This window comes from Serinus canaria, chromosome 1 (genome assembly GCF_022539315.1).
Source record: "Serinus canaria isolate serCan28SL12 chromosome 1, serCan2020, whole genome shotgun sequence".
Lineage (NCBI taxonomy): Eukaryota > Metazoa > Chordata > Aves > Passeriformes > Fringillidae > Serinus > Serinus canaria.
The window spans coordinates 89,178,624-89,205,472 of NC_066313.1; the positions used below are offsets into that span (position 1 = coordinate 89,178,624).

Below are 26,849 nucleotides of genomic sequence, written 5' to 3' on the forward strand. Positions count from 1 at the left end.
CTTCAGTGAGTCTGAGGCTTGACTTAGGTTTTGGAAAGGAGAAGAATAAGGCTTATTAAAAACTTGGGAGTACTTTTGTTCATACAGGAATGCCATTTACCAATACAACACAGGTAATTTTCTCAAGACAACTACCAAGTAACATCTTGAATCAGACTTCCTCCATTGCCCAAAATAAACATTGCTTCTTTGTGCATCAAAATAGATTATCAAAAACCATCCTCAAAAGCTGAAATAAGTATTGTCTCCATCACATTTGTTCCACACAAGATTTGCTCCTCCTCAGTCCTGAGTAAATGAACTGTACTACTTTTATCAAAACTTCTGCCTTCAGTTTTTTTTTCCATGCCTTCTAGCATTTTTGTAATTGTCAGCATTCTGATTAAGTGCCTAAACAGCACAGGTACACCATCAGTCAACAAAATAGCAAGTGCATTAACTCCCTTCCCCCTTTAAGATATATTTCAATCCATTTAAACTAATACATCCTACTTTACCCCATTTTTCTTAATAATATACCATCTTTTTACTAAAGCAACTCATCTGTAATGCAATTCCTACATATTCACACCCAGATACTGCAGTCTCTTTGCTTATCTCTCCTCCATCAAATTTCTCAAAACACTTCTAGCATGAGTAAGCTCATTTTAAAATAGTTATTTCAGTCTACTACATTCTTCAAAAGGCACACAGCACTTCAGTAAAGGCACACAAGATCCCATGCTTTATCAACCTCTCTGTTTTTATATATCATTTTATATACCATTGAAGAAAACTTAATTTGGTAACACATTAAAATTCAGAAAAGAGGCAACAAGAAAAAAGGGACAGAAGGACTTTCCTTGGCCTTTCATCACTCAGTGGAATACTATCCAAAAAAAACCCTTTTCTTCTACAGCTTTCAGTTTAAGGAACGATAAAAAATTTATTACAATAAAGCTAGTATACTTTTTGAATTTCATTACAGATTTTGACAACAGGCAGAGCGCATTTCCAATCCCAGGGACTAAAAAGGAATCCTTGCATTTTTAATTCACCTGCACATTCCTACACTTTCCAGTAGTTCTCCACTGGAAAACCTTTTAGCTCCTCTGCCAGCTCCTGGGAGGTTTAACAGCTCACCACTATCATAGAGGCATCCTGCTCCTCAAATACTGCCCTGTGACAGCCCCTTCTCAGCCACATCCTTCATGTACCATTGCAGTGCCACCACCAGCTCCCTATACCCAAGCACTCTGCACTCATCTTCTCTGACACTACTAGACTGAGAATGAGAATGCCTAAGAAGCTTGTTGCCCACGTGAAGCATGTCTTTTGCTCAGTATTGGCTTCTTTCAACTCCCCTTTTCTGTCATCATTACTTAATCCTTCTCACTGGCAAGCTGAGACACTTGTCTGCACAGTGGTCTATATGAACTTCTTGGGCTCTGGAAATTACTAACAGCATGGCAATAATACAACCTGACTACTCCACAGTTCAGCTGTGGATTTGGCAGTGGAAGGTTAATCACTGGACTCTGTGATCTTTTCCAGTCTAAATGATTTTATCATCTTACATCTTATCATAATAGTCCTGAGAAAACCAGACTTGGTTGAAACAAAACAGCAGCCAAAGCTACCTGCACTGACAGTAGGTGTTAACAAATGCCCAAAGTTCAGCAAGAATATGGCAGCTAGCAACCCTCACTTATGGTCTCGAACTGATTTTGCCTCAGATACTCTCTGGGTGGGATATGCTTTTTACATATTTAGATATATGCTGCCAATAAAAATGTTAGCACACAGCAAATTACTGGCATTCCATTTATTAACACATCAAATTGAACTACAGTGCAACCTTTACATTCTGTTAGACATTTTTGATGCAGCTCACTAGCTGTCAAAGTCTGATGCCTTTTGTTGCCTCCTCTTGAAATGTCAAGGTTTCATAACCTGCAGCTATTCTGTCACTTCATCTGACTTTGTATATGAAATAAATGTAGTGGGCATCAGATCACTGAATTTGGCCTGCTTGAAGGGTGAAAAATTTAAGTCACAGCTTACGAACAAAGTAATGTAATGTGGCAGCCTCTTATTAATAGCATGAAAGGAAGTAGAGCATGGAATAGCTTTCTTATTACACCAAAAAATGACATATTAGATTACAGTATGCTCATTTTTTGTCAGATTACATAGTCATTGCTCCTAGAAGGACAGACAATTAGAGTCTTTGTCTAGTTTTTTAAGCATGATAATTTTTCCAAGAGTTTGGAGGCTTCTTGGTTTTACTGTTTTCAAAACTATCATGATTTGCAAACTACCTTTAATAAAAATGCTGTTAAATAGAAGTAAATTTTTTACTCACAGTTTTTAATTTTTGTTCTATTTCAACTCTCTTGGGATTAGAAGAAATACTAGAGTAGCTAAAGGTACAGAAAGCAATCAAACAGAACCCTAAAAATTAGAGGAGTTTCGTTGCTATTCTGACACTGTTCAACTCTGCCAATTTCTGCTCTGCTCAAAGCAAAGTCTTCACTCCTCTTCTCTATGGGAAAAAACACCTTTGTAAGCATAGCTGGTGATACACACACTTCAGCATGCCCCAACATGTAAAACCTGCATTTGAGGTAGTGAAATCATGAACAGCCACAAGAAAAAAAGCACAGTCTGAATAGCACTACCTAAAAGGTGAGTAAAGCCAGAGACTGCTCTCCAGCCCTGCACGGTACCCACACAGAAGTAACAGAGGACTGCTCCCCCATCCAGTGCAGACTCCTTTACTGCAGGCACTACAATTAAAACAACAAATTAGATGACTCAGGTGCTCACCTAGCAGGGAGGTGTCTTAAGGAAAGAAGCCCAAAGATATCCTGCTCCCCCAAATAAAAACAGCTAAAAAGCAGTAGCCTGAATTTGCTTCCATTTGTTAGTTAAAATCAACTACTTGATTTTCAAGAAGAGAAAACTTAGCTATTATCCATAAAAACATTCTCTGCTTTTACCAGGTTTTTTCCACATGACATTACAATTGAGCTGTGCATTACCTTCTCACCAACCACAAGAGGTATCACATGCAGGTCTCTGAGCACAGTTGAAAACAGACAATGTGTGAGATTAGAATGGTGTAGTAACTTTGATACATTGATGCAAGGCAAAAAGCAATTAGAGTATCACATCACTTACCTTTGCAAACTTTGGAAGTCAAAGCTAGACATCCTATGCCTAAACTGTGTTACATGCCTGAGCCTTTTAAAGAAAGTGACAGTAGTAAACATGAGAAATGAGGATACTTGCAGCTGATCTGAGATCTCAGCCCAAACGCACTAAGTAATTTTACAACATTAGGTAAAGATGTGTCTTTTCTTAACTTGTCTTCCAAGTACAGACTTCTCAAAGCCAACATCTGGATAACTGCTGAATGGAATTCACCCAGGGAGAAAGTGGTAGCAGGCAAATCACCACATAGAGCTTTTCACTGCCACCAGAGCTCCACCCACCCTGCAGCACACCCATCCACTTCTGCCAGTCCTCTCCACAGGCAGACCACCTGCTACTGCCCTACACAACAGATGGTGCTCAAAGATTAAAACCTCCATTTTAGGTTATCAGTTTTATCAGAAAGCCTAGTCTTACTGAGAGCATTCACTAGACAAGTTCTAGTTTTCACTGTCACCACTATGCTTGAGGGACTCTGGCTAGGTTGTTTATCCCATCTAGGACTCTCTGTACATGTTGCTTATGAAAAAACTCCTCCAGTTCAACCAGATCTGGAAACAGAGACAGCAATTCACTGGCATTTATTTCCTTGGTAAGTCGTCAAGCATGCTCAGCACTGACCTAGCTAATTTCCCAAGGTCAAAATTACAAGAATTCTTGAATGTATTAAATGATTTACATACTGAACTGGGGTGGGGCACTACATGTCTGCTTGTACAAAGCTTTAATTCATCTGATATCAACTGTTTAATGGCTGGTCCTCCTACCAACCCAGCATGAATAGCTAAATAGCTGCCTTCTTACAATTTAGACTACTACACGCCAAAATAAAGATTAATAATCTTGTTTTGTAACAAAATTACAACTGCTACCTAAATATCTAACAATTTTATTCTCTTAGTTGCTCTTCTCTTCAAGGTTTCTTGGGAAAGTAAAGCTATTAGTCGCATGCCATTTTCAGCTCTAAGATGCCCAGGTGACCTGATGTAATAATTCAATCTTTGCTTTTGTCATTTACTCCCAAGATTTAAACCAGTATAAACTTGTTCTTGAGAAGTACAACCCACATGCTAGACCTCACTGAATGTCCTTTCTTCATTTTTGGTGTCTTAGATTTGTCTTAGACAAAAAAAAACCAACCAAAAAACACACAAAACCCCAAAATTTAAGAACAACTCAGATACAGACCCAAAAATTTAAATGAACAAATCTTTACTTGCCAATGGGAGACACTTGCCAAGCTCCACTTTCTCAGGCCTGATGACTGGAGAAATGAGAGAAACACTTTTCCCTTGAAGCAGACTCAGCTAGTGTATAACACCAGTTAAAAGGAAGGATGCTTCACAGACAGCATGGCTGCTGGATAACACAAAGGCAAGGCCATTCCACAGGACATTAGAAAGCTGTCCCAGTAATGGAGAGAGTGAAGCTGCTTTCCACAATGCATAACAGCAGCATACAGGATGCTTTATAATATGAAAGCTTCAAACATGCTCACACAAGAAGCAGACATTATATCAAAGGCACATCCTGAAATCTCGGGAGTAAAAAGGGAATTTTATTTTTTTTTCTTTTTAAATACACAGAAGTAGGGTAACATCTATATGTACCATCACAATACATTTTGAGGGATTTATCCTCTAAGATTAAAACAAGGTGCTTTTTTCATAAGTGCACTAAAAGGGCAGTAACTGCCAAGAAAGTTGACAAAACTCCATTCTAAGCTCCAATAATTTACTTAACCATACTTAAGCAACTTTATACCTCTTACTAAATGACATGGTAGTTCACAATGCTACCAGATTTGGAAAATACAAAGGAGTGGAAACTTGTATCGATTTTAGAAAATATTTTCTTTACGCAGGCAACGCTTCCTTCCTTCCTAATTTATATCCATCTCTACTGCAGCAATATCAGTCCAAGAATCACATTACTCCAGGTCATCAATGTTATAAATATGGCACTGTAGGAAGGAGTCATTACTATCTGAGAAGTTGCTTCTACTGATTGGGCTTTTATCATATATCGCTGTAGTAGGAGTCTAATGTTAGCACTGCGGTAAATGGCAATATTGCTAATCAAGAGAACAAAACACACTTTACATCAGGGAGGCATCCTTCAAACAGCTCCTGTGCTGCAACAGGAGCCTTCTGCAGAAACAACCAGAAAAGCAACCCTGACTTCTCTTAGTTTCTCACACTTCCTGGTGCCCCAGTACTCTCCTGACTCCCCAGGTTCAGAAAGAGTTCTCTTCATGCAGGGAACAGCACCTCTCACTGAGGGTCCTAACAAACAAGCCATGGAACTGGGTCTAAGCATTCTCTTGGGTTTAGGTCTTAAATGTCCACTGATTAACACTGATTAAGCTGATTAACACTGCCAAGTATTTAATTCTTACAATATTTTAAAGAGGTGAAGCATAAAATTGAAGTCCAAGTCCATGACATTATATGCTCTGATAAACAATTCTTTTGCACCATTTTCAATGTTTTGCTCTCTCCCTACTTCCCTTCCATACTCAAGTCTTCACTTACCTACTACTTTTCCATGACAAATGTTTTTATTCTATCAGAACTGCAAAATGCATGACCAACATTAGAACACAGAAAGTATGCACAGCTCTCAAGGACAACACAAGTCTGCACCCGCAACGAGTCAAACAAAAATATTCAAGCGTACTAAGACATACAAGAAAAGCATTTGCTAAATGGACAATACTGTTTACAGCTTGAAAGCATGCCTTGCTGATTATTAACCATTTTGGAACAATCTACTTTATTATCATTTCTCTAGGATACTTTTTTAGTCAGAAAGCTATCTAAGCTGGTAAATTTAACTCCTTGAAATAAGAAGGGGGGGAACATAGCAAGAACAGTACTGTATTTCAGCGTTCTTACCATCATCTTACACAAAAAAGAAAACCCATAAAAAAACACACTAACAAAACTCACCACAAAAAAAAATCAAACAAAAAAAAAAACCAAACAAACAGAAAAAAAACCAAACACCCAACAAAAAAACCCCAAAGATTCCACTGAAAGAAGAGCATATTCTGAAGTTATTCTGCATATAAGTAGAAAATTAGTGGGATTTATGTTCGGCTCAATACCATGAGTGTTTCAACACTTCATTCTCTACAAGCAAACCCATTTTGGCACTTCAAAGAATCACAAGCATACACAAAGTTATGCTTTAACTAAAACAACCCACTTAAGGTCTTAAGTCAGATAATTTCTGCTGTTAGTTTACCAGGTGATAAATAGGCTTTGAGACAGTCCTGAACAGAAAAGCTCCTACAGAAGAGACAAGCTTGGCCTTCAAACTGGAGGAAATAATGAGCCTTCCTATAAAAGCACCAAACTAATACAGTATGCTAAAAGCCAGGAAGAGGTCCCAAAATTCAGACAAGAAAGGACAGCAGAAAACTGCAAACATTTGCCTATAAAAGACTCTTGAGCATAAAACCCAGGAAAGAAACAGGTTCCTCAGAAGCACAGACACAAAAGCAGAAAAACCCAAATGTGGATTCCACCAGACATGAGTGAGAAATTGGCTGTTTCTTCTGTTAAAGCCATTTGCTTTTTCTGCAGTAGACATGGGAAGCAACATTAAAAAAAATGCATGCAAAACAAAACCAAACATTTTATCATTTGGGAAAGGGAGAAATTATTTCAGAAGCAAAACTGGTGAATTCAAATAAGGGAAATGGGAAAGGCTACTTAGAAGAGGAATATGAAGACTAAACAGTGACAGCCCTCACATTTTGTTTTCTCCTCTGAACACCTACATCCTTGGTATCTACAATATGCAACTTGTTTCCACAAAAAGTTTTATATGTTTGTGTACACATACATGGACTCACCGTATACAATTACATCTTTATTCTCCAGAAGAAAACAGCTTAAAATAAATTGTTAAGCCTAATTCATAGAATGTTTTAGAACACAAAAAGCCCATTAACTCCCTCCAGGTTCACTAGTATTAACATGAACACATCTAGTAGCATGTCTTTCATTAGAGGTACAGCATGCACAACAACTGCAGACAGTTAACACACAGGCTCTCAATCTCTCAATATCTAGGATTTCTATCTCACTCTCAATAACAAGGATTTACTCTATCTTGCCCAAACTAAAAAAATTGCATGCTCATAAAACAGAGTAATTATCAGTATTTTCAGAGGTGGCATTATTTGAGCACAAATATAATGTTTGTACCTTGAACTACTATTTTGAAAGTTCACCTTCTGCAGAAGTGGAAAACAGCTAGCCAGATATAAGCACATACTAAGGGCTTCAGAATAGGTTTATTTTAACAGAAAACAGAGGAAAAGAGAACTGCAAACCCACAGAGATGCAGTATAAAGGCAGGGACTTTTTTTTTTTTTTTTTTTTTTTTTATGGAGCCTAATTTCCATGGGTTCTACTTTGACTCTCTTTCCTCATTTGCCAAGGAGTTTGGATAATTTATATTAAAAGCTGCATAAAATACTCATGCGTTTTTAAATATAATAATGAGTTTTCACTCGAGATACACTCAAGCTTGTAAAACACAACTTAGTTTCTTGTTTGGAGCATAATAAGCAAAATATAAAATTAATACTAGGAAGTAAAATAAAATCCCAACATCAAAAGTAAACTGCAAAGTTGAGGTATGTTAAAAAGCACGTTTGAGCTTTTCACTTTAAAGAAGTATTATTCCTCTCATGTACAGCCCTTATTTGTTTGCCAGGCAATCTTGCTCATTCTTTTTTTAATGCTCTAAAAACTACAGGAGCTTCCCACCAGATCAGCATTACATTTTAAGGTCTACAATGAACTGGATAAAGGCCATCTCAGTACATGTCTCCCATCATTAGCACAGACTCAGTTTTGGAATAAATATTTATTATCCCTGAAAAGAGCTGTGGTCCCCAGGGAAAAGAGCAAACAAAAAAACCCAACAGCCAAACAAACACAATGAAACCAAACACCTGTGAAAATGACAATGCTGAAAGAAAACCCCTCTTTCCAGAGAGCTAACTCCTCAAGTAGTGGGCCCATACTGTGAATTATCAGTAAGCCCCTACTTCATAATCTTCAGAAATGTTCACATTTCTCCTCTATTTTAACACTCCTCATTCCACACATCAGAAATCAAACACTGATAGTGAGGGAGGGGAGAAGGGACAGATACAGAATGTCTCAAGTGAGTAAACACCCGAGGACTTGCACCTGAAGCTTTATGTCTTGGCAAAGAGGGATACACAAGAAAAAAAAAAAGAAATCAGTGTGGGTAACAACTGCAGTCTCCTTTACCTTCAACACCTCACTACTTCTGTTCACTCCTTCCCTAGTCACTTGTACATTTGAACAAAGAGGAAAGAATACTTCTTGAATGTTTCCTTAGATGCTCAAAGCATCAACCACAGCTGCTTCACTTTCCTCTTACACTGAAGTTACAGATATACCAATAATCATTTCTCTTGTAATACTAGTAAAACACAAGGGAAATCCATGTTCCCATGAGAGTTGATAGACATGTCTGCCATCTTAAAAAATAATTTTTTAGAACAAGTGACAGTTCCATTATTAAGACTTTCAAGCAAACAGTTCATGCTTTTCAGATAAAGGGTTACAAAGCAAGGTCTCCAAAAATTGAGTTAGCTGAAGTATGGAGCAACAGGATCATTTCCTTCATCCAACCTGTAGCACAGCTACCATCTTGGATGAGGATATATCCCTCACAGCCATAACAGTAGGATTTCTTAGGTTTTTATCATGTTTAAAACTCACTCATTTATGTCTTAACTAAAATAAGACCTTTACTCCTGTCATCTACATACAATAAAGCAAACAAACCATATCTCCTTATGTGCAGCATTTCATAAATAATTTAAAATGGCAATTTCATTTCCTTTAGATCAGAATTTAGCCCACTGAGAACAAGAAATCTTTACTATTCTTATTAAATATTTACTATATGGCTGTTCTGGCATCCTCACAAAAACCACCGCATACAAATGTTATGCATTAGAAAAATACAAAAGCTACATTTAAAACATTTAAAAGATGCTGGCAAGTGCACAATAGCTGGGAAATGCAAACAAAGCTGACAGCCTAACTTTTACTGCTGATTCTTTCCAGGACAAAAAGCAGCCTCATGAGACAGCTTAACCCTTTGCTTTAAGGTCAACAATGCATGTTCTCCACAAAACGCTCATTTGTCACCACCCGAAAAAAAAATTAGGAAAACATTTCTAGTGAAGCAAAAAGATAGCCAGTGCTTTTCCAAGCTTTCCACTGGTGTATGTTACAAACCTAGAAAGGTCAAAAGTGTTTACCAACTCTATGCATGCAATGAAGGTATCTATCCTCCTCCAACAGCAACAGCTCTAGCTTCAGAACAGCAAACCTAACAAACCAAACTAGGTGTGCTACATCTACAAAAAAAGCCCTAAGATGAAGAATAAGGGAGCCTTAACATAACACACTTTCCTCATTCTTCCCTGACACCCAAGGAAAGTTTCAGCTCACACTAAATCTGTTTTTTCACCATTGCCTTGGTCGATAGTCACATGTGTCAAGACAACAGGCGCATAGAACAATAATCAGACTCAACAATCCCACTGCGACTCCCAGATTTATTGCAATCAAGGAGACACATCTTGCATTGCAGCAACAACCACAATTCCTGGGGTTTGGCAGGCCTCAGCAGACACTGCAATGCAACCATTTTTCCCAGTGAGTCTCTAGTAAGAGGCCAAAGGAACATGCTTCCCTCAGGCTCTTGCTGTCTCTATAAAACCGCAACCAGACAGCTTTATGTATCACTGCTCCTGCAAACCATGTGCCTGTAAGAACAAGCTTCCAGATTTTATTTGAAGTGACCCAATAGCAACCGGTGTCCTCACAAAAGCTTCCCAGCCTAAGCATCAGATCATTATTTAGATAACCCAAAATGTAAACCAGACCTGGACTGACCAAAATAATGCTGGTTGGCAATGTTTTCAGGTGGTTCTCCCAGGTACAGAACTTGCTTCAAAGCCAGGAGGCCAGTCAAAGTTCCAAAGCCTCAAGACAGCAAGGCACCTATTTCAAAAAATACCTTGATTTTCCAACTCCTTCTAGCAGCAAGCAACCAGGCTACAACACTGACCAATCCTGCAATCCATTTCTCTGAGGGCACAAGGTAAATACCCTAACATTTCCCCTTTGTACAGAATGAAGTAGCCCTGAGCTACCATAAGCTAAACCCTACTGTGCTCAGCACCAGCTTTCAATCCTCTTTTGCTGCCAGGCTGAATTGCCACTTTCAAATGCATCAATCGGATACACACTAAATTAGGAACTGCACTTCTTCCTAGCACAGCCTGCCAAGACAGCTGCAGCACTGTTTTCTGTACTAATGACTTCAAAGGTACTAAAATAAAGTTCTGGCACTGATGTCCACTAAAAGAAGGTACTCCTGTCTTTACTGGAGATAGCTATCATTGTCTTTTTCTTTTTAGTGTAAGAGTATCATGCAAAAATATATTTAGTAACCTAATGTGGCATAATCCTTTCAATCATACGCTTGAGCTCCGTTTGAGGGAGATAACAAAAGCATGCTTTGTTTGCTTTGTTGGCTGTAGTTTTCCAAACACCCAAAGCAATGGGATCTTCAAAGGAAGCAAGGGTCAATTTATCCTTCCTGTATAAGGCCCCAGAGTGCAGCAGCTGATCTGGTCAGCTGGGGATCAGATGAGCCAGAGCAGACTGTGGGAAGGGCGAGCCCACGTTCCTGTTAGGCCATGAGAACCCATCTGGAGTTCACTGTGTTCCTTCCTGTAACTTCTCAACAGGGATGCACACAAGGAGACAGACAAGGTGGGCAAAGAACTGCAGAGACACACTCCCGGCACAATCTGGGCTCAAGGAGGATAATAACTGTGGAACAATGAACCAGGAAATCTGAGCAGAAAAAGACCTTTAAGAATGATGTTACAGAAGAAACAGGAACCATAGTAAGATTACCTGAAGCAGCACCAAAGGTTAATTGAAGTACTGGACTAAGATGCATCTGGACAAAGATTAATTCATTATTCTGACACAGTGGATGGACAAACAGAGCATACTGAACCATCTGCAGAGGAAGCAAAAGCTGCACAAACAAAGCTTTAGCAAGCCAAGTGAGGCTGTTAGATGCCTTCCAGAGCAAGGACTGTATATTTTCTGGGATCTATTCCGAGCTTAGGCTAAATTTTAAGCCTTTTCAGGAATGCCTCCAGTATTTTAAAAGCTAATGGAGACATCCATGAACAGTGCAAAATAAGAACAGATGTTTTAACACATTTGCTAATAAAAATAAACATTTTTAGCAAAAATGGTTTTATGCAAACAGATTGTACTGGGGTCAGCCTTTCCAGGGGAGTATCAATAATTCTTCAAAAGTCTACTCCAAAGAGAGGAAGAAAAATCTTCTTCCTGGAACAGTCTAATAAAATGTCCAGATCCTCTTTTAGAACATGCCTCTTAAGAGTGCATCCCAATTTAAAACACTTCGCAGAAGCAGATAGATTCACTATGCTTTTTTTTTTAAAGAGTAAACTCAAATCAGAAGCAGAAAAGCTGGCTTAATTTGCCAATTTAGTGGTCAAGTTCTAAATAAAAGTTTGATCAAGCTTCAACTGACCACATAAGTGGAGAACAGAGAAGTATTTATAGCCTGCTCTCCGTCAGCCATCAGCTCAGAAACCACAGAAGGACACACTGCAACACGTGACTTCAAGCACATGATATCAAGTCAGGATGCTCAAGTTTCTCTTTCAGTCAAGGACTCCCACTCTTCTATGGAATATTCTTTTACCATTCTTCTCTCTTTAGTATTTTAAAACAGACATAGAAATCCATTGCATTAAGCCAAATTATTTTAAGAGAATATGTCAACTGCACTGAAATCAAGGAGGTTTTACTTTCATATTTTCCTTCCTAATAGTCAAATACTCTTCACCATCTTTTCCTCAATTTAAGGCCTGAGATCCTTTCCAAAACTTGTAATCTCTTAACCCAGTAAGTCTTTCAAGAACAGCTTACTGCTACATGCCCATTACCATGATCCAGTATTTTTTCTATATTAATGGCATTGCATAAGTAACTCTATAACAAGGTCCAGACTTGATGCTATTTTCTATCTTCTTTTTACCATTCCTACACTCCCAAAACTAAACACATGTAGTTTCAGCACTTAAACAGAGCTTCAGAGTAACTCCTCAGAGCACATGCACCCATCAGTGCTCCATGGTGACAACGATCTTGTCATGAAAGCTGAGACAGCCCAGCTTAAGTCTCAAGGGCACAAGCATTTTCACACTATTTGTTACTAATTAAAGTCTAGTAGCTTTTCTTTTCCAGCCTCTCGGGTCACACTTACACAACAGCAGCTTCCAAATTAAGTTAGAGGCATGTAGCTCTCAAAGGGTTTCCCATCCACAGCTCCCTCTCCACCCAGCTACTCACCATCATCCTTTTTCAGGCTAGGACTTCCTTAGATACTATGAACATCTGAATTAAGATACACGAATCAGACAGCTTAACACTTACTACTTTGAGAAAAATCCATTTTTTAAGGAAAAAGCTTTTGTAATAGGCACACAAGTTTAAGAGAGTAGGGAAGGATGATAATAACCATGTACAGGCTGACTGCAATAATTTTTCTTTGTCTAGAAGAATAGGAAACAGGAGAAATACTTTAGTCTGGTCAGGTGCACAGGTATGAAAGCCTTAGTTCCACCTACAGAAGTTTTCACTGAGCAGATAAACAGAGGGAAGTGGTTGTGAACCTCTGTTGTAGTGATCTTCAAGCACAAATGCACCACAGTCTAACTGCTGCTGTGGAGCCCCTGGGTTATCACTTAAGGGTGTTCTGCAGCTTTATCCACAAAGCCTGTTTTAAACTTTAGGGTGTCTTATTCCTACCATAAGATCAGAGATTAAAACCAAGATGGCTGTAAAAGAGGCAAGAGTCTTTTTTTCATTTAAATTAAGCAGTAGTCACTAGTTCTTATTTTAGAATTACAGCAATGCAGGTTAGAAGGGATCTCTCCAGATCATTGTGTCACTTTTTATTGAAAGACAGTTAAAAAGCATGAAGTCTTTTCAGACCAGCCTGATATTAACAATTTTTTTTTGCTTGTTTAGCAATGCTGAGTTTAAGTAAATATTTTCAGAATTATATAATTCCAAATATCATTAGTGAAACAGATTGTGTACACCTTTTCTTCATGCAAAGAAAACCTTGATTTTTAAGCATTTGACACTGATCTTCACACTAAAACAAAGATACCAGTCTCCCACAGCTGCCTGTGCTATAGACTTTCATAATCTTGAAGTATTCCTGCACTGGCATCCTCAACACAGGAGGAAGCAGTAGGCATTTAAGGGCTGTTCCATTTCCCCCACACAGCATTATGTTTTGACTGCACTTAGAACTTAAGGTCAAGCCACATGACACAAGTGCTGCAAGAGCATGCACATCAGAGCATTAGTCTGGGGAGAAAAAGGTGGAGTTATTTCCCAGATGGTTTAATTTTAAGTAACATGCTCTCCAATATGCAGTCCCCCACATACTTCTCATTCTATAAGTCCTCAAGCATCTTGACATTTACACAAACTGTTAACTCCCACCCCTCTCCCAATTACTTCTTTTCTGATGCCAGCTGCTACTCACAAAACAAGGCAGCGTTCCATGGATGTCAGCATCTTGCCAAATCAGCCCCTGACTCATCAGTCAGCACTCAGGGATGTCACCCAGTCAGAAGCACTACTAGAACTCTGGCACTTGGCAGCACTCCTTCCCTCCCAGCAAAACCTGCTACTGCTTCACCCATTTCAGCTTCAAACCCAGAGGAACAGAGCTGCCTCTCCAGGAATGCACCCACACACAGTCACTGCCCAGTGGTTTGTCACTCAGCAAAGTGAAACAGATGTCTCTATGAACGAGCCAACAGCACATCCCGAGAGGAAAAAAAAGCACAGACCTGTGTGTGCAGCCAGAGTCCCTTCTGTCAGCTCTTGCAAGGCTCCAGGAGCTATAAGCCACTGCCTCAGCTTGCTTAATGCTTCTGCTTTGGTCTTTTCCACATACTGCAGGAAACTGAAGGGAAGTCTAGATCACACCTTTAATCAATTTAGGAAGAAGTGACAAGATGCAGCTGCCTGCAGCCAGCAGCCCCACAAACACGTTTTTCACTCCTGTACTGACCTAAGTGCCCAGTGCCAGGTGGGAAGCTCCCCATGCTCCAGTCCACAGGGCTGGAAAGACCACATTCCTCCCTTTCCACTCCACGCCTCCAAGACATAACTATGAATTTGACAGTGCAGTAGCACTTTTTCCCTTTATCACAGGCTGTCCAATATCAGCTGCAAGCCACATAACCAAGCAGCTGCTATTCTGCAGCAAGAAATAGTCATTATAAGCAGAATCAAGTGGTCTGACTGCGGGCAGAGGGAGAAAACAAGAAAAGCCAATGCCACTGTAGCCACAGCTCTCTTCATAGAGAGCAAGCAGGCACAGCTTCCCAAGGATATCTCCTGGGAATCACAGCGAGGAACCTCAGAGAAAGAGAACACAATTCTTATGTCTAGTCTCTGCTCCTGTTGTTTTTGCACATGTGGAATGTGTAGGGAGGATCACCTGAAGTGATCTCTCAATTGGATTCTGCTGAGGATTGTTTTGTTTCCCTGGCCAATCACTCAAAGCTGTGTCCTGGCTGTCTTGAGACAGTCACGAGTTTTCTTTAGTATAGTACAGTATCTCTTTAATATAGTATAATGTAATATAATTTAGTTTAATAAAGCAATTGTTCAGCATTCTGCATCAATGGAGTCACATGCCAATCATTCCCTACATCAGGGGCACCCTGTTTTTACTATATGCCACTGCCTTACTAGCCTTAAAGGTCTGCAAGTATTTGCAGTTCTCACAATAACTCAACCATTACCACAACTCAAGCAAACTTCATTTGGCTTTTCTCACCATTTTTAACATTTAAGGAAGAAAACGCCTGTGTAAAAGCATTATTATTTTCATCTCAAAATACTTTAGAGCTTGCAAGAAAATAGCAAAGGAATACTGATATTTTAATTCCACATGCCCAGCAGAAATCTAGCCTCAAGTAATTTTTTGAAAAACTTATTTTATATATATGCTGCCATAAAAGGTCTTTAAACAAATCACAGCAAATACCACTAACAGAGTAAAAATGCTCAAGGTAACCTCTTCACTTCTTAGGAAGCAAGTCAGAGGCTTAAGAACCTTCCTTTAAGATAAAAAGACAAGCCTTTTAAATTTGAGACCTCCTGGGCTCAAAGAGGCAGGAGATGCAAAACCACAATCCAGACTGCCCTTTATTAACATGTCTTTATACCTGCCTGTGTTCACTGTGCACTGCTTCACAAAAGCATGTGAAGCTCTCCTATTGCTTCTGTGTCATTACAGCCAACGAGCATGGAAACATAACCTCCTTATGTCAGAGAAAAGCTTACAGCATCAAGAAGTCAACATATTCATATTCATGAATCAGCTTAAAGCAATCATGCCATTCTGGGCTAAGCAGAGAGCTTTTTCCCATTTTTCTCTTCATTTCTTCCCTCTTAGTGCCAATACACAGGCACCTCCTACCAAATTAGGCCATCTGGTCACTTGACAGCTGTAAAGAGCAAGCAGTCAGTTAACATTGTTCAGGAGATTAACAATACCACAGCATTTGCAGGTGAAGTTACAAAAAACCCTGAGCATTAGTTTTGTGCTGTCTTTTTGGATTTTTTAATCTTAGAAGGTGAAAGAATTGTGTACTTGTGCTCAATAACTGTCACTACACAAAGTTCTTTATATTTAGCCCACCTGCCCCCATCCTCCCCACTATGGTATTAACAACCAGCCATATATTCAACTAGCTATGTATCTGATGTACCAGCAATATAGAAAGAGCTTAAAGTCAAAAATAAAAGGGATTTGTTTAGAACTCTTAAAACTGCTTGTTTAAGGCAGTCAGGAATTGAAAATCTGATAAAAATACTAAATATCCTTTAAGAAGAAACAGTATAAGACATTTTAAAATCTATATAATGGATTTCAAACATTAAATGAACTTGATAATGTTTTTTGTACTTAAGGTTGCTTTTTTATTATATTTTTCTTGGCCTAGGTGAGCAAAAAATTTGATTTATCAGAGTTAAGCTTTCCAAAGTTCATACTGATGGTGAGGAGACTAGAATATGAAAGATTAAGGTAACTCTGAACACTATTGTTACTGTTAGTGTAATTCCACTGGACAAAAAAAATCAAAAAAAAAAGGAACTACACAATTTAACAGAAAGATGTTTCCAGCTGTTCTGTAACACACACAACACACCAATAAACAACAGCATGTCAGTGTATTCTATGTTTACAGAAAAAGTGTTGAGTATTAAACTAAAGGACTAACATCGATCTATCACAATCTGCTCAGAGTAAGGAGTCTTTTCAACCAAAGCAAAACCTCTGGCCTGAACTTACTTACACTACACTTCTGCAAATATCAGCATAAAAGTTTACTTTTTTAGCCATGACTCAGTCAATAAACTGTTTTAAACCTACATGTACAGTAACCTCTTTCATACATATTGTATTCCACATAATAAAAGAGTGTATATCCACATAGGCACATTTTATAGTAAGATTAAAAGGAAGCCTAGCTTTTAAGAACTTTCAAGCAGTTAAATTTTAAATGTCTTCCCCCTCTGAAAAAATATTCACTGAATAAGTAGATGTCAAACTCCCCAACAAAGTTTCCTCCACATTCCCAAAATTCATCCAGCAACTGGCATGCCCTCTATTATTATAGCCTCAAGCCCAAGCCATAGGCAAAGACACCAGATACATTTCAACAGAACCCAATTCTCCTTGAAGTGAGCTTTGGGATCCCAGAGCCAAACATTCCTCTCATTCCTGAACCATGGATAATGCCAGCCTGGAAAATTACACTTTATTCCACTCACAGTCACCTCAAGAGTAAGACCAAGTAAATAGACTTCAGCTTTTTCTCGACAACCCTTCTTCAGCTATATTACCAATCCAAAAAACAGGATTAGATTTGAGTGTTCTGCAGGAAATAAACCTAAAGAACCTTTGAGTTTCCATAACTTACCTACAACTACTATTAATGAAATTAAGACTACAAGTGCAATTTCTCAGAGGCAAGTGTCATTTAACTACCTTTTTTGTAGCTTCACAGGACACTATCCATGCTTCATGGAAGGCAACCAATTCCATCATTTACAGTATGAAATTGCAAGCCAACCTTCTCAAAAATATACACAGACATTTTTCCTTCACATTAATCCTTATACTGTCTTAGGCACATCATATATGTTCCAGTAACAGTAGTATTTTTCAGTTTTATTTTCTAATGACCTCTTGACAAATATAGAATTTCTTGCTAGCCATCAAATGCCACTGCTGATTCAGATTCATCTCAAGAGATGCTACTTACAACAAATATAACTAGCATAAATAATTTCTGCAAACAGCTCGTTAATAGGACTTTGAAAAGAAGTGAAGAACTATGTAAAATGCTAAGCATGATCTGCAAGTTACTAATGCAATTCAGATAATAAAAAATCCATTTTGCTTCTTCAGAATGTCTACTCCACAGTGTAAATTTGAAGCATCAGAGACAAAAAATCCTACTGGGTAAACAGCATAGTATTCCTTCCCTCTCTCCAGTCCATCCATACAATTATCTCCAGACAAGTACTTCATACACAAGGTTTGTTTTCTGCATACAATATTTTGATTATTAATATTAATTTTGCAAAACTTTAATGGCACATCAGCAGATGTTCTTTTCAGAGGATTTCACAACATCCCATCTTAATGGTGAAGCAGAGGAAGAGCCTAATTGTCCTTAATCCTCTAGTCAAAATAGGTTAGATGAAATCCTCTTTGGACTGAAGCAAAGAGATTAGTGAGTGTCACCAGGAAAAAGAAACACTATTCCCCCCTCACCATGGCCCGTATCTAGATGAGCTTAATGATTAATGAAGGAAACAGATTCTCCTATTTCAAAAAGGAAAATTAGTCTACAGGGGAGAGCAAAAAGAAAAGAAAAAATGTTTCTATGACATCTCCAAGTAGTTAAGCTTCCATGCTAGAAGTAACAACACAGTTGATGTAAATAAGAAGCACACCAAAACACACTTTCTCAGTATGCCGGAGTAATCAGAAAAGAGCTCATATGAAGACCCTTTTTTTTTTTTAATACCAATACACATCTGTATCCCTGGTAAATCCTGGCATACTTTTTGACATTGCTAAAAGAATAGCACATTATTTAAGGAAGCACATGTAAACCCATCTGCACATGAATGCATATAAATGCAGATGGAGAAATAAAGAGGGAAATAGGTGGAATCATGAGAAGCAATGCAAAACACTTAGATAACAAGAAAAAAAACCAACCCCGAAACAGTCATTACAAGCTTGTGTTCACACCCAGTTTTCTTCCTGTGACACAGTAATTTTGTTACCTGGAAGCACTAAACTACCCTTACAACTTCTTGCTACAGGAAAGGTGGACAATGCTCTCATCCCTGTCCCAAGGAAGGCTGAATAGAAATTAACATCAGGAAGCAGAAAGATGTCTAAGCAATTTATAATTTATCTTCTGTGATCTTCCAAACAAAAAAACTACTGGGCCAGCAGCCTATGTCCTCAGTCTCCGAGAACAATCCAAGCTAGGCTGCCAGGTTCTTCCTAAAAAAACGGCATTTTTTTAATATAGTATCACAAATACTCAATACTTTCAAAATTACAATCAAAATTAAATTGGAAAAAAAAAAAAACAAATGAAACACTTTTAATGTCGACTCAAGAGTCTGTGCCACAGGCTTCTCATTACTGAGAGGGAAGAAAAACAGCTTGTGTACATATGATAGAGAGTAAGAATCTCTGGTTTGCCTTGTCTACCTGCAGCTGTTGCCATGGTAATTAGAGCAGAGAAGATAATAGCATTCCAGTGTCATTTTACTTCACAGCTCAGGATGAACTTCTGCTGAAAAGTCCCTCAACAACTATAAAATAATACATTATCCTGTGTAATGGTAAGCCACTTGAATATGCAGAATTATTCTGGAAAAAATATCTGTCTAAAAAAACTTCTAGGTGCAGAGGTACACTATTTTGCTCAAACAACAACAACAACAAAATCCCAACAAAAAAACCAAAGAAAAAAAACAGTAAAGTTGAATCCAGTTGCATAACAGGTTCTAAAACATCTGCTCAGTCTTCTCTGCGAGAGTTTTCTCTTGTTTCTGCTCCCTGACACACCTGCACATGACATGCAGCAGGCATCCCACAGTAAATCCTGCTGGAGCACCTCAGAAAACACAATGGATTTCTAGTTACACTTAAACCTAGCTAAATGGACTAAGTTTTATTATGCCCACCTCAACACCACAAAGAGTGGCCAGCCATGGTATTTGTGGAATACTTCACTTGTCAGCCCAGTCACTGCTTTCTGAGTGCTCTATGACCACTACTGTAGGACAGAAGTAAAACAATCAATGAGAAATGGTGATCAGAGATGTTAAGCTATAAACATGCTATGTGGTACTGTGTCCTCTTCCATTCCCAAAAATAATTCTCAAAAGGCTTCCTGCTTGCAGAACTGATACTCAGTGGTGCTTGAGAAAGCATATAAAAGCAGAATATTCAACTTTTTTTAAGCAAAACAACGTGTTATCAAGAGCCAAAAGCAACTATACAGTTCTTATCTCAGGATTTTTGATGCTAAAAAAAGATCAAAACTTCTTGATCTATTTAAAGTCACTGAAACAGTTCTACAATTTAGATGCTCCAAAAGCAATGTTTTCTACTGTCATAGAACATCTGATGAGTGCAGATGAGTAATATTTTGTAGTCAATAGCAACCAGCATGTAATATGTACACTGACTTCCTGTAAGTTAACTGTTTTACATATGCAATGCCCTATTTTCATTTGTTTATTCTCAAAAGAAAAAGGAAATTATGTTTTTCTTGTGTAAATTAGTTAACTGATGGAGTGGGGCGGGGGGAGGGGAAAAACAAAGCTCATGCAATTCTCTATGCTTATTGCTCTTCAGCAATAAATAACTGATGGGGAAAGAGAGGGAAGGGAGACAACCTGGGCACTTTTTGAGCATCAGATAATACTGAGATATCTTTAGAGTACATTACAAGCCAGAATGAACACAAGACTCACTACCAGTGTGAAGAGCAAAATTTGCAAGAGTGCTAAATTCTGTCAGCTACATTCACCAAAATTAAACCTAAGTAAAGCTTTGAAACTTTGCCCTTTTTAAATAAATTGCTGAAAAGTCAGCAGGAAACACTCATACAGATAACCACCCCCCAAAAAATAGGAGAAAAAAGCAATTAGGCAAATAACAAAGCAATGGTGCTTAGGGAAACAGGAATTCAAAAGTTACTCGTGCTGTTGGATGCCCTCTGTTGAACCTTCCACAGCAGGAAGAACTGGAACCTGCAGTGAAGCAGAGCTGAGAGATGGGAAGCATCTCAAGTTTCAAAAAAACATTGTGACACACAGACTTGCACAAGAGATAACAAAAATGGATTACATACCAGGAATAGACACAAACCCTTAAGAGGTGCAAGTTACTAATTGTTGACCCACGAATAAGTATATAGATCCTACAGAGAGCATCTTTTGTACACTCAACACAGCCAGCAGAAAAAGTCTGAGTGAGTTAATATATAGCTTAAAACAGCTTGAGATTTTGTCAAATCATATCTCTGAACTTAGAAACAAAACATAACAATGCTCCTGACTTACTTGCCTAGGAAGAAAACTGTTTAACAGGAATGTTGACTAAGAAACAGCACCAGTTTAATACTCATCTGCAGGACTGCAAAGGAGGCTGAATAAATTCAGAAGCAAAAGCAATAACCAAACACCCTCAAGTGAGTTAACTAAATTTAGACTAAAAACAATAGGTGATCTGAAACACTTGACAAATGGATTGTGCTTTAAGACACAAATGACTATAAAGCACCAAGGCTTACAATTTCACCAACTTTCCAGTCAAAGCAGTTATCAACCTCTACTGTTAGATAAAAAATAAATAAACTCAAGTTCAATATTAATTTCTATCAACTATGACTACATATACAAGTAAAATGCTTAGGAAAACTAATTAGAAAACAATTTTAGAATTATAATGCCAATCAAAAGCAACAAAATCATCTAAGTCAATGACAAAATGTCACAGGCTATCATGAAACTTAGTTAAGAACTTGCTAAAAATCCCTACCACAACTTCCTGGTTAGGCTAGCCAAATGTCTTTTCAAACTACGATTAAAGTTGACCCACTTCTACTAAAGTGAAAAATAGAGCATCCATTTGTAAACTCAATTTATTCCAGCCTCCCAAAAAAGAGATTTTTTGCACAGCTAATAGGCCAGCAGCTCCCCAGAGACCAAAGCTGTAGTAAATCACTGCTCCTTCTGGAAAGACGTCTTACCTGCTACTACCTTCATTTAGAGATACTTACACAGGTAACAAATACTTAAGATCCAGATTTGTAATCCTAAAGTAACAGGAGAACCTGAAAGAGGAGAAGCAGTAAAGTAGCAAGATCTCTATAAATATACTACGTAACACAGGCAAAACTCCTCAGCAATACAGACCTCTGACCCAGTAGCCTTACTGTACAACCTAAAGCCATCAACCCAGGCAGGAGCTTTTAGTGTCCAGGGCCAGCTCTCTTACAAATACAGAACAGACTGTCACCATAGGCAGCAAGATGTTCAACAACCATTTAGCGTCCAAACAGGCATATGCTGAAGAGCAACATCTTCCCAGATTGCCCAGATACAGTCAAATCAACAATACTCAGGAATATCCCAATCCATGTTCAGCCATGAACAGCTACAAAAGACATATGCCCATGTTTTATTAAGGAAAGTGTTCATTTGGTGAAAGATGTCACCAAAACCTTTTTAAACATTATTAACCAACTTTTGACTGCGATGGGGACAGACTGGAGAAGTCATACCACCACCAAAAAATAAGTGATCAGGGAAAATTAAAGCAGCTGCATTAACACAGGCAGAACAGATCACCTAATGATATCCACAGTGTCCCAAATAATTTAACTACAAAACAGAAGCTAATCTTGTATGGAGGCAGTTTTAATTGCCATCATATGCTTGTTTTTTCCTTTAAATAGTGTACTGTTTAATATTAAGCTAACAAGTTTCTCTTGTTACTAAGCAGGTTCTGCATGACACTTCCAGGATACCCCATGCTAATTCTGTATTCTCTGTGCAGCTGCCCTCCCGGGGGTAGCACACATCCTCTGGGGAATCCAGGGAGAAGACAGAGAAGCATTTTGTCTGATGCAAAAGCAACATCTATAAAAAAGGTTCTATTTTTATAGAGTATGTGACAAAGGGTATAGTCCCATAGTAATGTTCATACTACCCACACACCGACATTACTTCCATTTTTTGGGAAATAGTAATTTTTTTGTGTCAAAATTTATCTTATAGATCTTAATGTAGAAGACTTACTCAGTTTCTATGATTCCATGCAGAAGCAAAGCTGTATATGAGGATGTTTCTATTTTGTTACTTAAATATGCCTCTAATACAAATCATACACATTCTAAAGCAGTAAAATATACAGATTCACCTCAATATACACAAATAAGAAAATTACAATGCTGCTTATCAGCTTCCAAAGGATTTGGAAAACTGAACTTCATGTCAGCTGTGCTGCAGTGAAACAAACTTTTTCCATAACAAAGTTATTTTTCACCATCATTTTTGTAAATCGAGTATGGCTGCAGTCACGGTTACAGGAAGCAAGAGGTGAAGTGAAAAAAACCCAAAATGTGCAAGATGATCCTAAGAGCAAAACAAAAGAAAAATTTACAAATTAAAAATTTACTAAGATAAAGACAACTCCCTCTGTCCTTCTAAGAGACTACAACATCTCCTGGTGAAGAGATATGAAGTACAGTATGACTAGCATGCTGAACATATATTTTATTCAACCCACATCACTAAACTCTTCAATGCCTCGAAGATATAAAGAGGACACTCATTGCAGGTAAAACAGCAAATATTTGAAAATGCTAACCAGGAAGCTGACAGCATCCAGTCATTGCTATTCTTCCAGAGGGCCTTAGAAATATGTGCACTGATTTTGCACTGCTTCAGGACAGAAACTGTCCAGTAAGGGAAAGAGAAATGTGAGGGAACTTCCCAACCACAACAAACCCTCTAGTATTTAGCTTATACCTTTATGTCCTACAACAAACAGGACTGGGAAAGAAAAGTAATGACACAGAACTATTAGAAATCATCCTATTAGCAGTCTCCATTAGTACATCACATCCCAACTGTTTGTTTTCTCGAGATTGTACCATAAGAGCTCCCAGCTAATTTGGGATCTCCAGATGCAGCAGCCAAAGTTTTCAGCATAATCCAGAGACCAGTCTTTCTCTAGGAAGGACCTGAAGTTGAACAAAAATTCATAGTTCCAAGACCCTGATCATGAAACACTTTTTGTACTGACTTTAACGAAAGCCAAGTTTGAGCCTAGTTTGGAATAAACACAAGCTGTAACTGTCCACTCCAGCTCTCCCAGTCTCCAGTCTTCCTTAATAAGGGAGACGCTGCCTTGTCTCCCTTATTAAAAGCAGTTTGGAAAGCGGCAAGCACATCTACATCTGTGTGCCTGGCTGGTGCACATGGAGCTTTGGTGAACGGCTCTGGAGCAATGCGCCTGACATGTACATCTGCTACTCATGCAGAGCAGTCAGTTTCAGGCCCAGCAGTCAAAGTAGTACTTTTCATTTTCACTGCTGTAGATGTACAAAAGTAGTTGACCCATGGAGATAAAAAAGAGAAATAGACGAGAAAAACCACACAATGCAAACATAAGGTTGCCAGACCTCAACGGTCTTACTGAAATGAACACAAATTTCCTTACAGCACCTTCTCCTTAAAATTACCTTTCCGTGGAAGAAAGTAAAGACACTGAGCAAAAGCAAAATAACAAGAAGCAACAGGTGAAAATATACGAGGCAGCACGGACCATCCTAGGCAATTACCTAGGCATAGCCTGTCAGCATACACACAATACAGAAGGTAGTGTGACCTAGGCAATAGGAAGCCTTCTTTACATGGGATATACTAATGTTCCATTTATCTTTTAGACTGCTGCCTTAGTCTCATCAGCAGTGCAGGAGGGTGGTGACAGTCCACAGCTCAAGAGCTCAAGCCCCTTACTTTCAACATACTGTCTTCTCAGGGATCTTTACTGCATCTGCTATCAAGCCCACTTCCTTCATATTTGATGCTTAAGACTGCCTTGGAAGAGGTCACCAACAATGCTATGCACAAGAGATTTAACAGCGTGCTTGCTCTGTGCATAATGGCCACACCATTTGTACAGGCTCCAGATGTGAGCAAATACAAAGGAAGAAATCTTAAACTAAATCCAACAGTTAGATCAGCACTGACAGAGCTCTACACCCAAAGTGATCCTACCTCTTTCCAAAGAGACTTCACCACAACTCACCTGGTCTTTACATCCACAGAGACCATTCTCTTATACTTCATTATTATTGTTGCTACACATTATTTGGACTATTCTCTTTGTTTTCTTAGGACCACTTTCTAAAGATGCCTACACACATAGCTGATTTTAACGCTCACATCTCTACTCATCCCACATATATCCCACTCTAAACCAGAAGAAAAAAGAGGGAACAATTTTCATCTCTGCTACTTTTCTTCATTTATACTTCAAAAAACAGACTTTGGCCAATATTAGGTGGACACAGCTCTTGGCACACACAAAACTAAGTGTACTTACTTTAAGTGAGAAAACTTGAGTGCTCTGACCAAGGCAAAAGTACTTCCTGAATACGGAGATAAGCTATTTGTATTTAAAAATTCCTATTATCTGCTCCTTATCTTTTAAAAATTACTTCTATGCCCACAAGCAGAAATTTGCCATGTCCTAGTACTGTTGGTCCCCGTGCCTTGTACAACCCCACACATACAGGCATCTTGCTAATCTACTTAAACCATTATCCTGAGCATTTATTAGGTGTTCCGTGGAACTGGAGCTGCACTCACTGACGCACCTCAGCCTACACTTGGACCCCACTCTAATGCGCTGCCCAGTTGCTCTCTCGGGCTATGTGGCTGGGTTTTCACACGCTGACCAACGAGCCACATCTACCCTCTTTCCCCGGAGCACTCTCAAGTCTGGCGTATTTGAATCTTACTACGCACACCTACAAAAACTTGGGACCGTTCCCGACCATTCGTCAGTATACTTAATTGGACAATTCCCCCCCCCAAAAAAAGTCGTTTGACTGAAACAATATAGGGAAGAGAAAGGTAACAAACAAACCAAAAGCAAACATATTTTTTTTAAAAAGCAGCTGGAGAGCTGGAGGTTTTATTTGCCCTGCCGACTACGTATCGCAGTACACTGTGAATTACAGTGCTCTGAACCCAGGTCAAGCCGCTGAGGTTCAGCGAAGGACAGTCCCGTGGGGCGGGCGGGCTGCGGGGAGCGCACGGCACCCGGTGCCGCCGCAGCTGCATCCCCGCTTGCACCGGGCATCACGTGCGGCGGCCCCGAGGCTCCCCGGCCGCCGAGCCGGTCACGGGACCGCCCAACTCCTGACGGAGCCCTTCCTGCGAGCCCGGGGCCACGGCGGGGGCTGCCCCCCGCGCCCGGGGGGTCGAGCGGCACCGGCGGTACTCACGTATCGGCTCACGAGGGTCCGCAGGAGGCTGCAATCCATGGCGGGCGGGCGGCTCAGGACCGCGCCGCCAGGCGCTCGCCGGTGCCGCCGGGCTCCCTAGCTCTCCTCCTCACTTGCCACATGCAGAGAGCCGCGCTCGCCCCGCCGGACCCGCTGTGACGCCGGCCCGGCGCTCGCCGCCGTCCCCGGCTATGCCATGTGCTCGCCGCCGCCGCTGCGGCGCGTCGCCCCGCGGCCCCGCATGCCCCCCGTCGCTGCCGCCGCCGCCACTACAGTCCCGCCGAGGGCAGGCGGAGGGGACTGCGCTGCCGGGAAGGCGCTCGCGCTCCCTCTCCCGCCCCCGCCCGCTGCGCTCTGCCCGCCGCGCGCGCCGCCCAGGGCTTTATCCGGCGGGCGGGGCCGGGGCAGCCCCCGCGCCGCTCCCCCCGCCCTTCCCCGGTCCTGGCGCGCGCGCGCGGGCCCGCCCGGTACCGGCCCGGCCCCCGCCCGGCGCGCGCCGCTCTGATCTCGCCGGGCGGCCCCGGCGGCGCGCACGTCACGCGCGGCGGGTACGCGCGCGCCGCCGGCCGTGCCCCATCCCCGTCCCGTCCGTCCCGTCCCGCGCACGGCTCCCGGCGGGTGCCTGGGAACGGGCTGGGATTACTGGCGTGAGCCAGTGCATCGTACTGGGAGCACTGGAGAGAGTGAAACTGGGCGAGAAGGGAAAACACTGGGAGAAGCCTGAGAGTAGTACTGGGTGCGTTGGGAGGGAACTGGGAGCACTGGTGGAGAGCCGGGGAGTGGCACTGGGGTAGTGGGAGTGGAGCTGGGGGCACTGAGGGTAGCTACGAAGCGATACTGGAAGAACTGGGGTGACATTAGA

At 40.2% G+C, this 26,849-nt stretch overlaps 1 protein-coding gene across 5 annotated transcripts in view; it reads right to left on the reverse strand.

The window, feature by feature from the left end:
* Window positions 1–26,315, reverse strand: part of ATP11A (ATPase phospholipid transporting 11A) — a 117,936-nt gene extending 91,621 nt beyond the window's left edge. For 2 of the 5 annotated variants that reach the window (XM_050970137.1, XM_050970147.1), the window contains exon 1: window positions 25,988–26,314. In XM_050970137.1, the coding sequence (XP_050826094.1) occupies window positions 25,988–26,026 (39 nt within the window). In that variant the 5' untranslated portion in view covers window positions 26,027–26,314. Of the gene's footprint in view, window positions 1–25,987 lie in introns of all 5 variants that reach the window. The other 3 variants (XM_030234154.2, XM_018908982.3, XM_050970151.1) reach the window with 3 other exon arrangements.
* Between the last annotated feature and the right edge of the window lie 534 nt (window positions 26,316–26,849).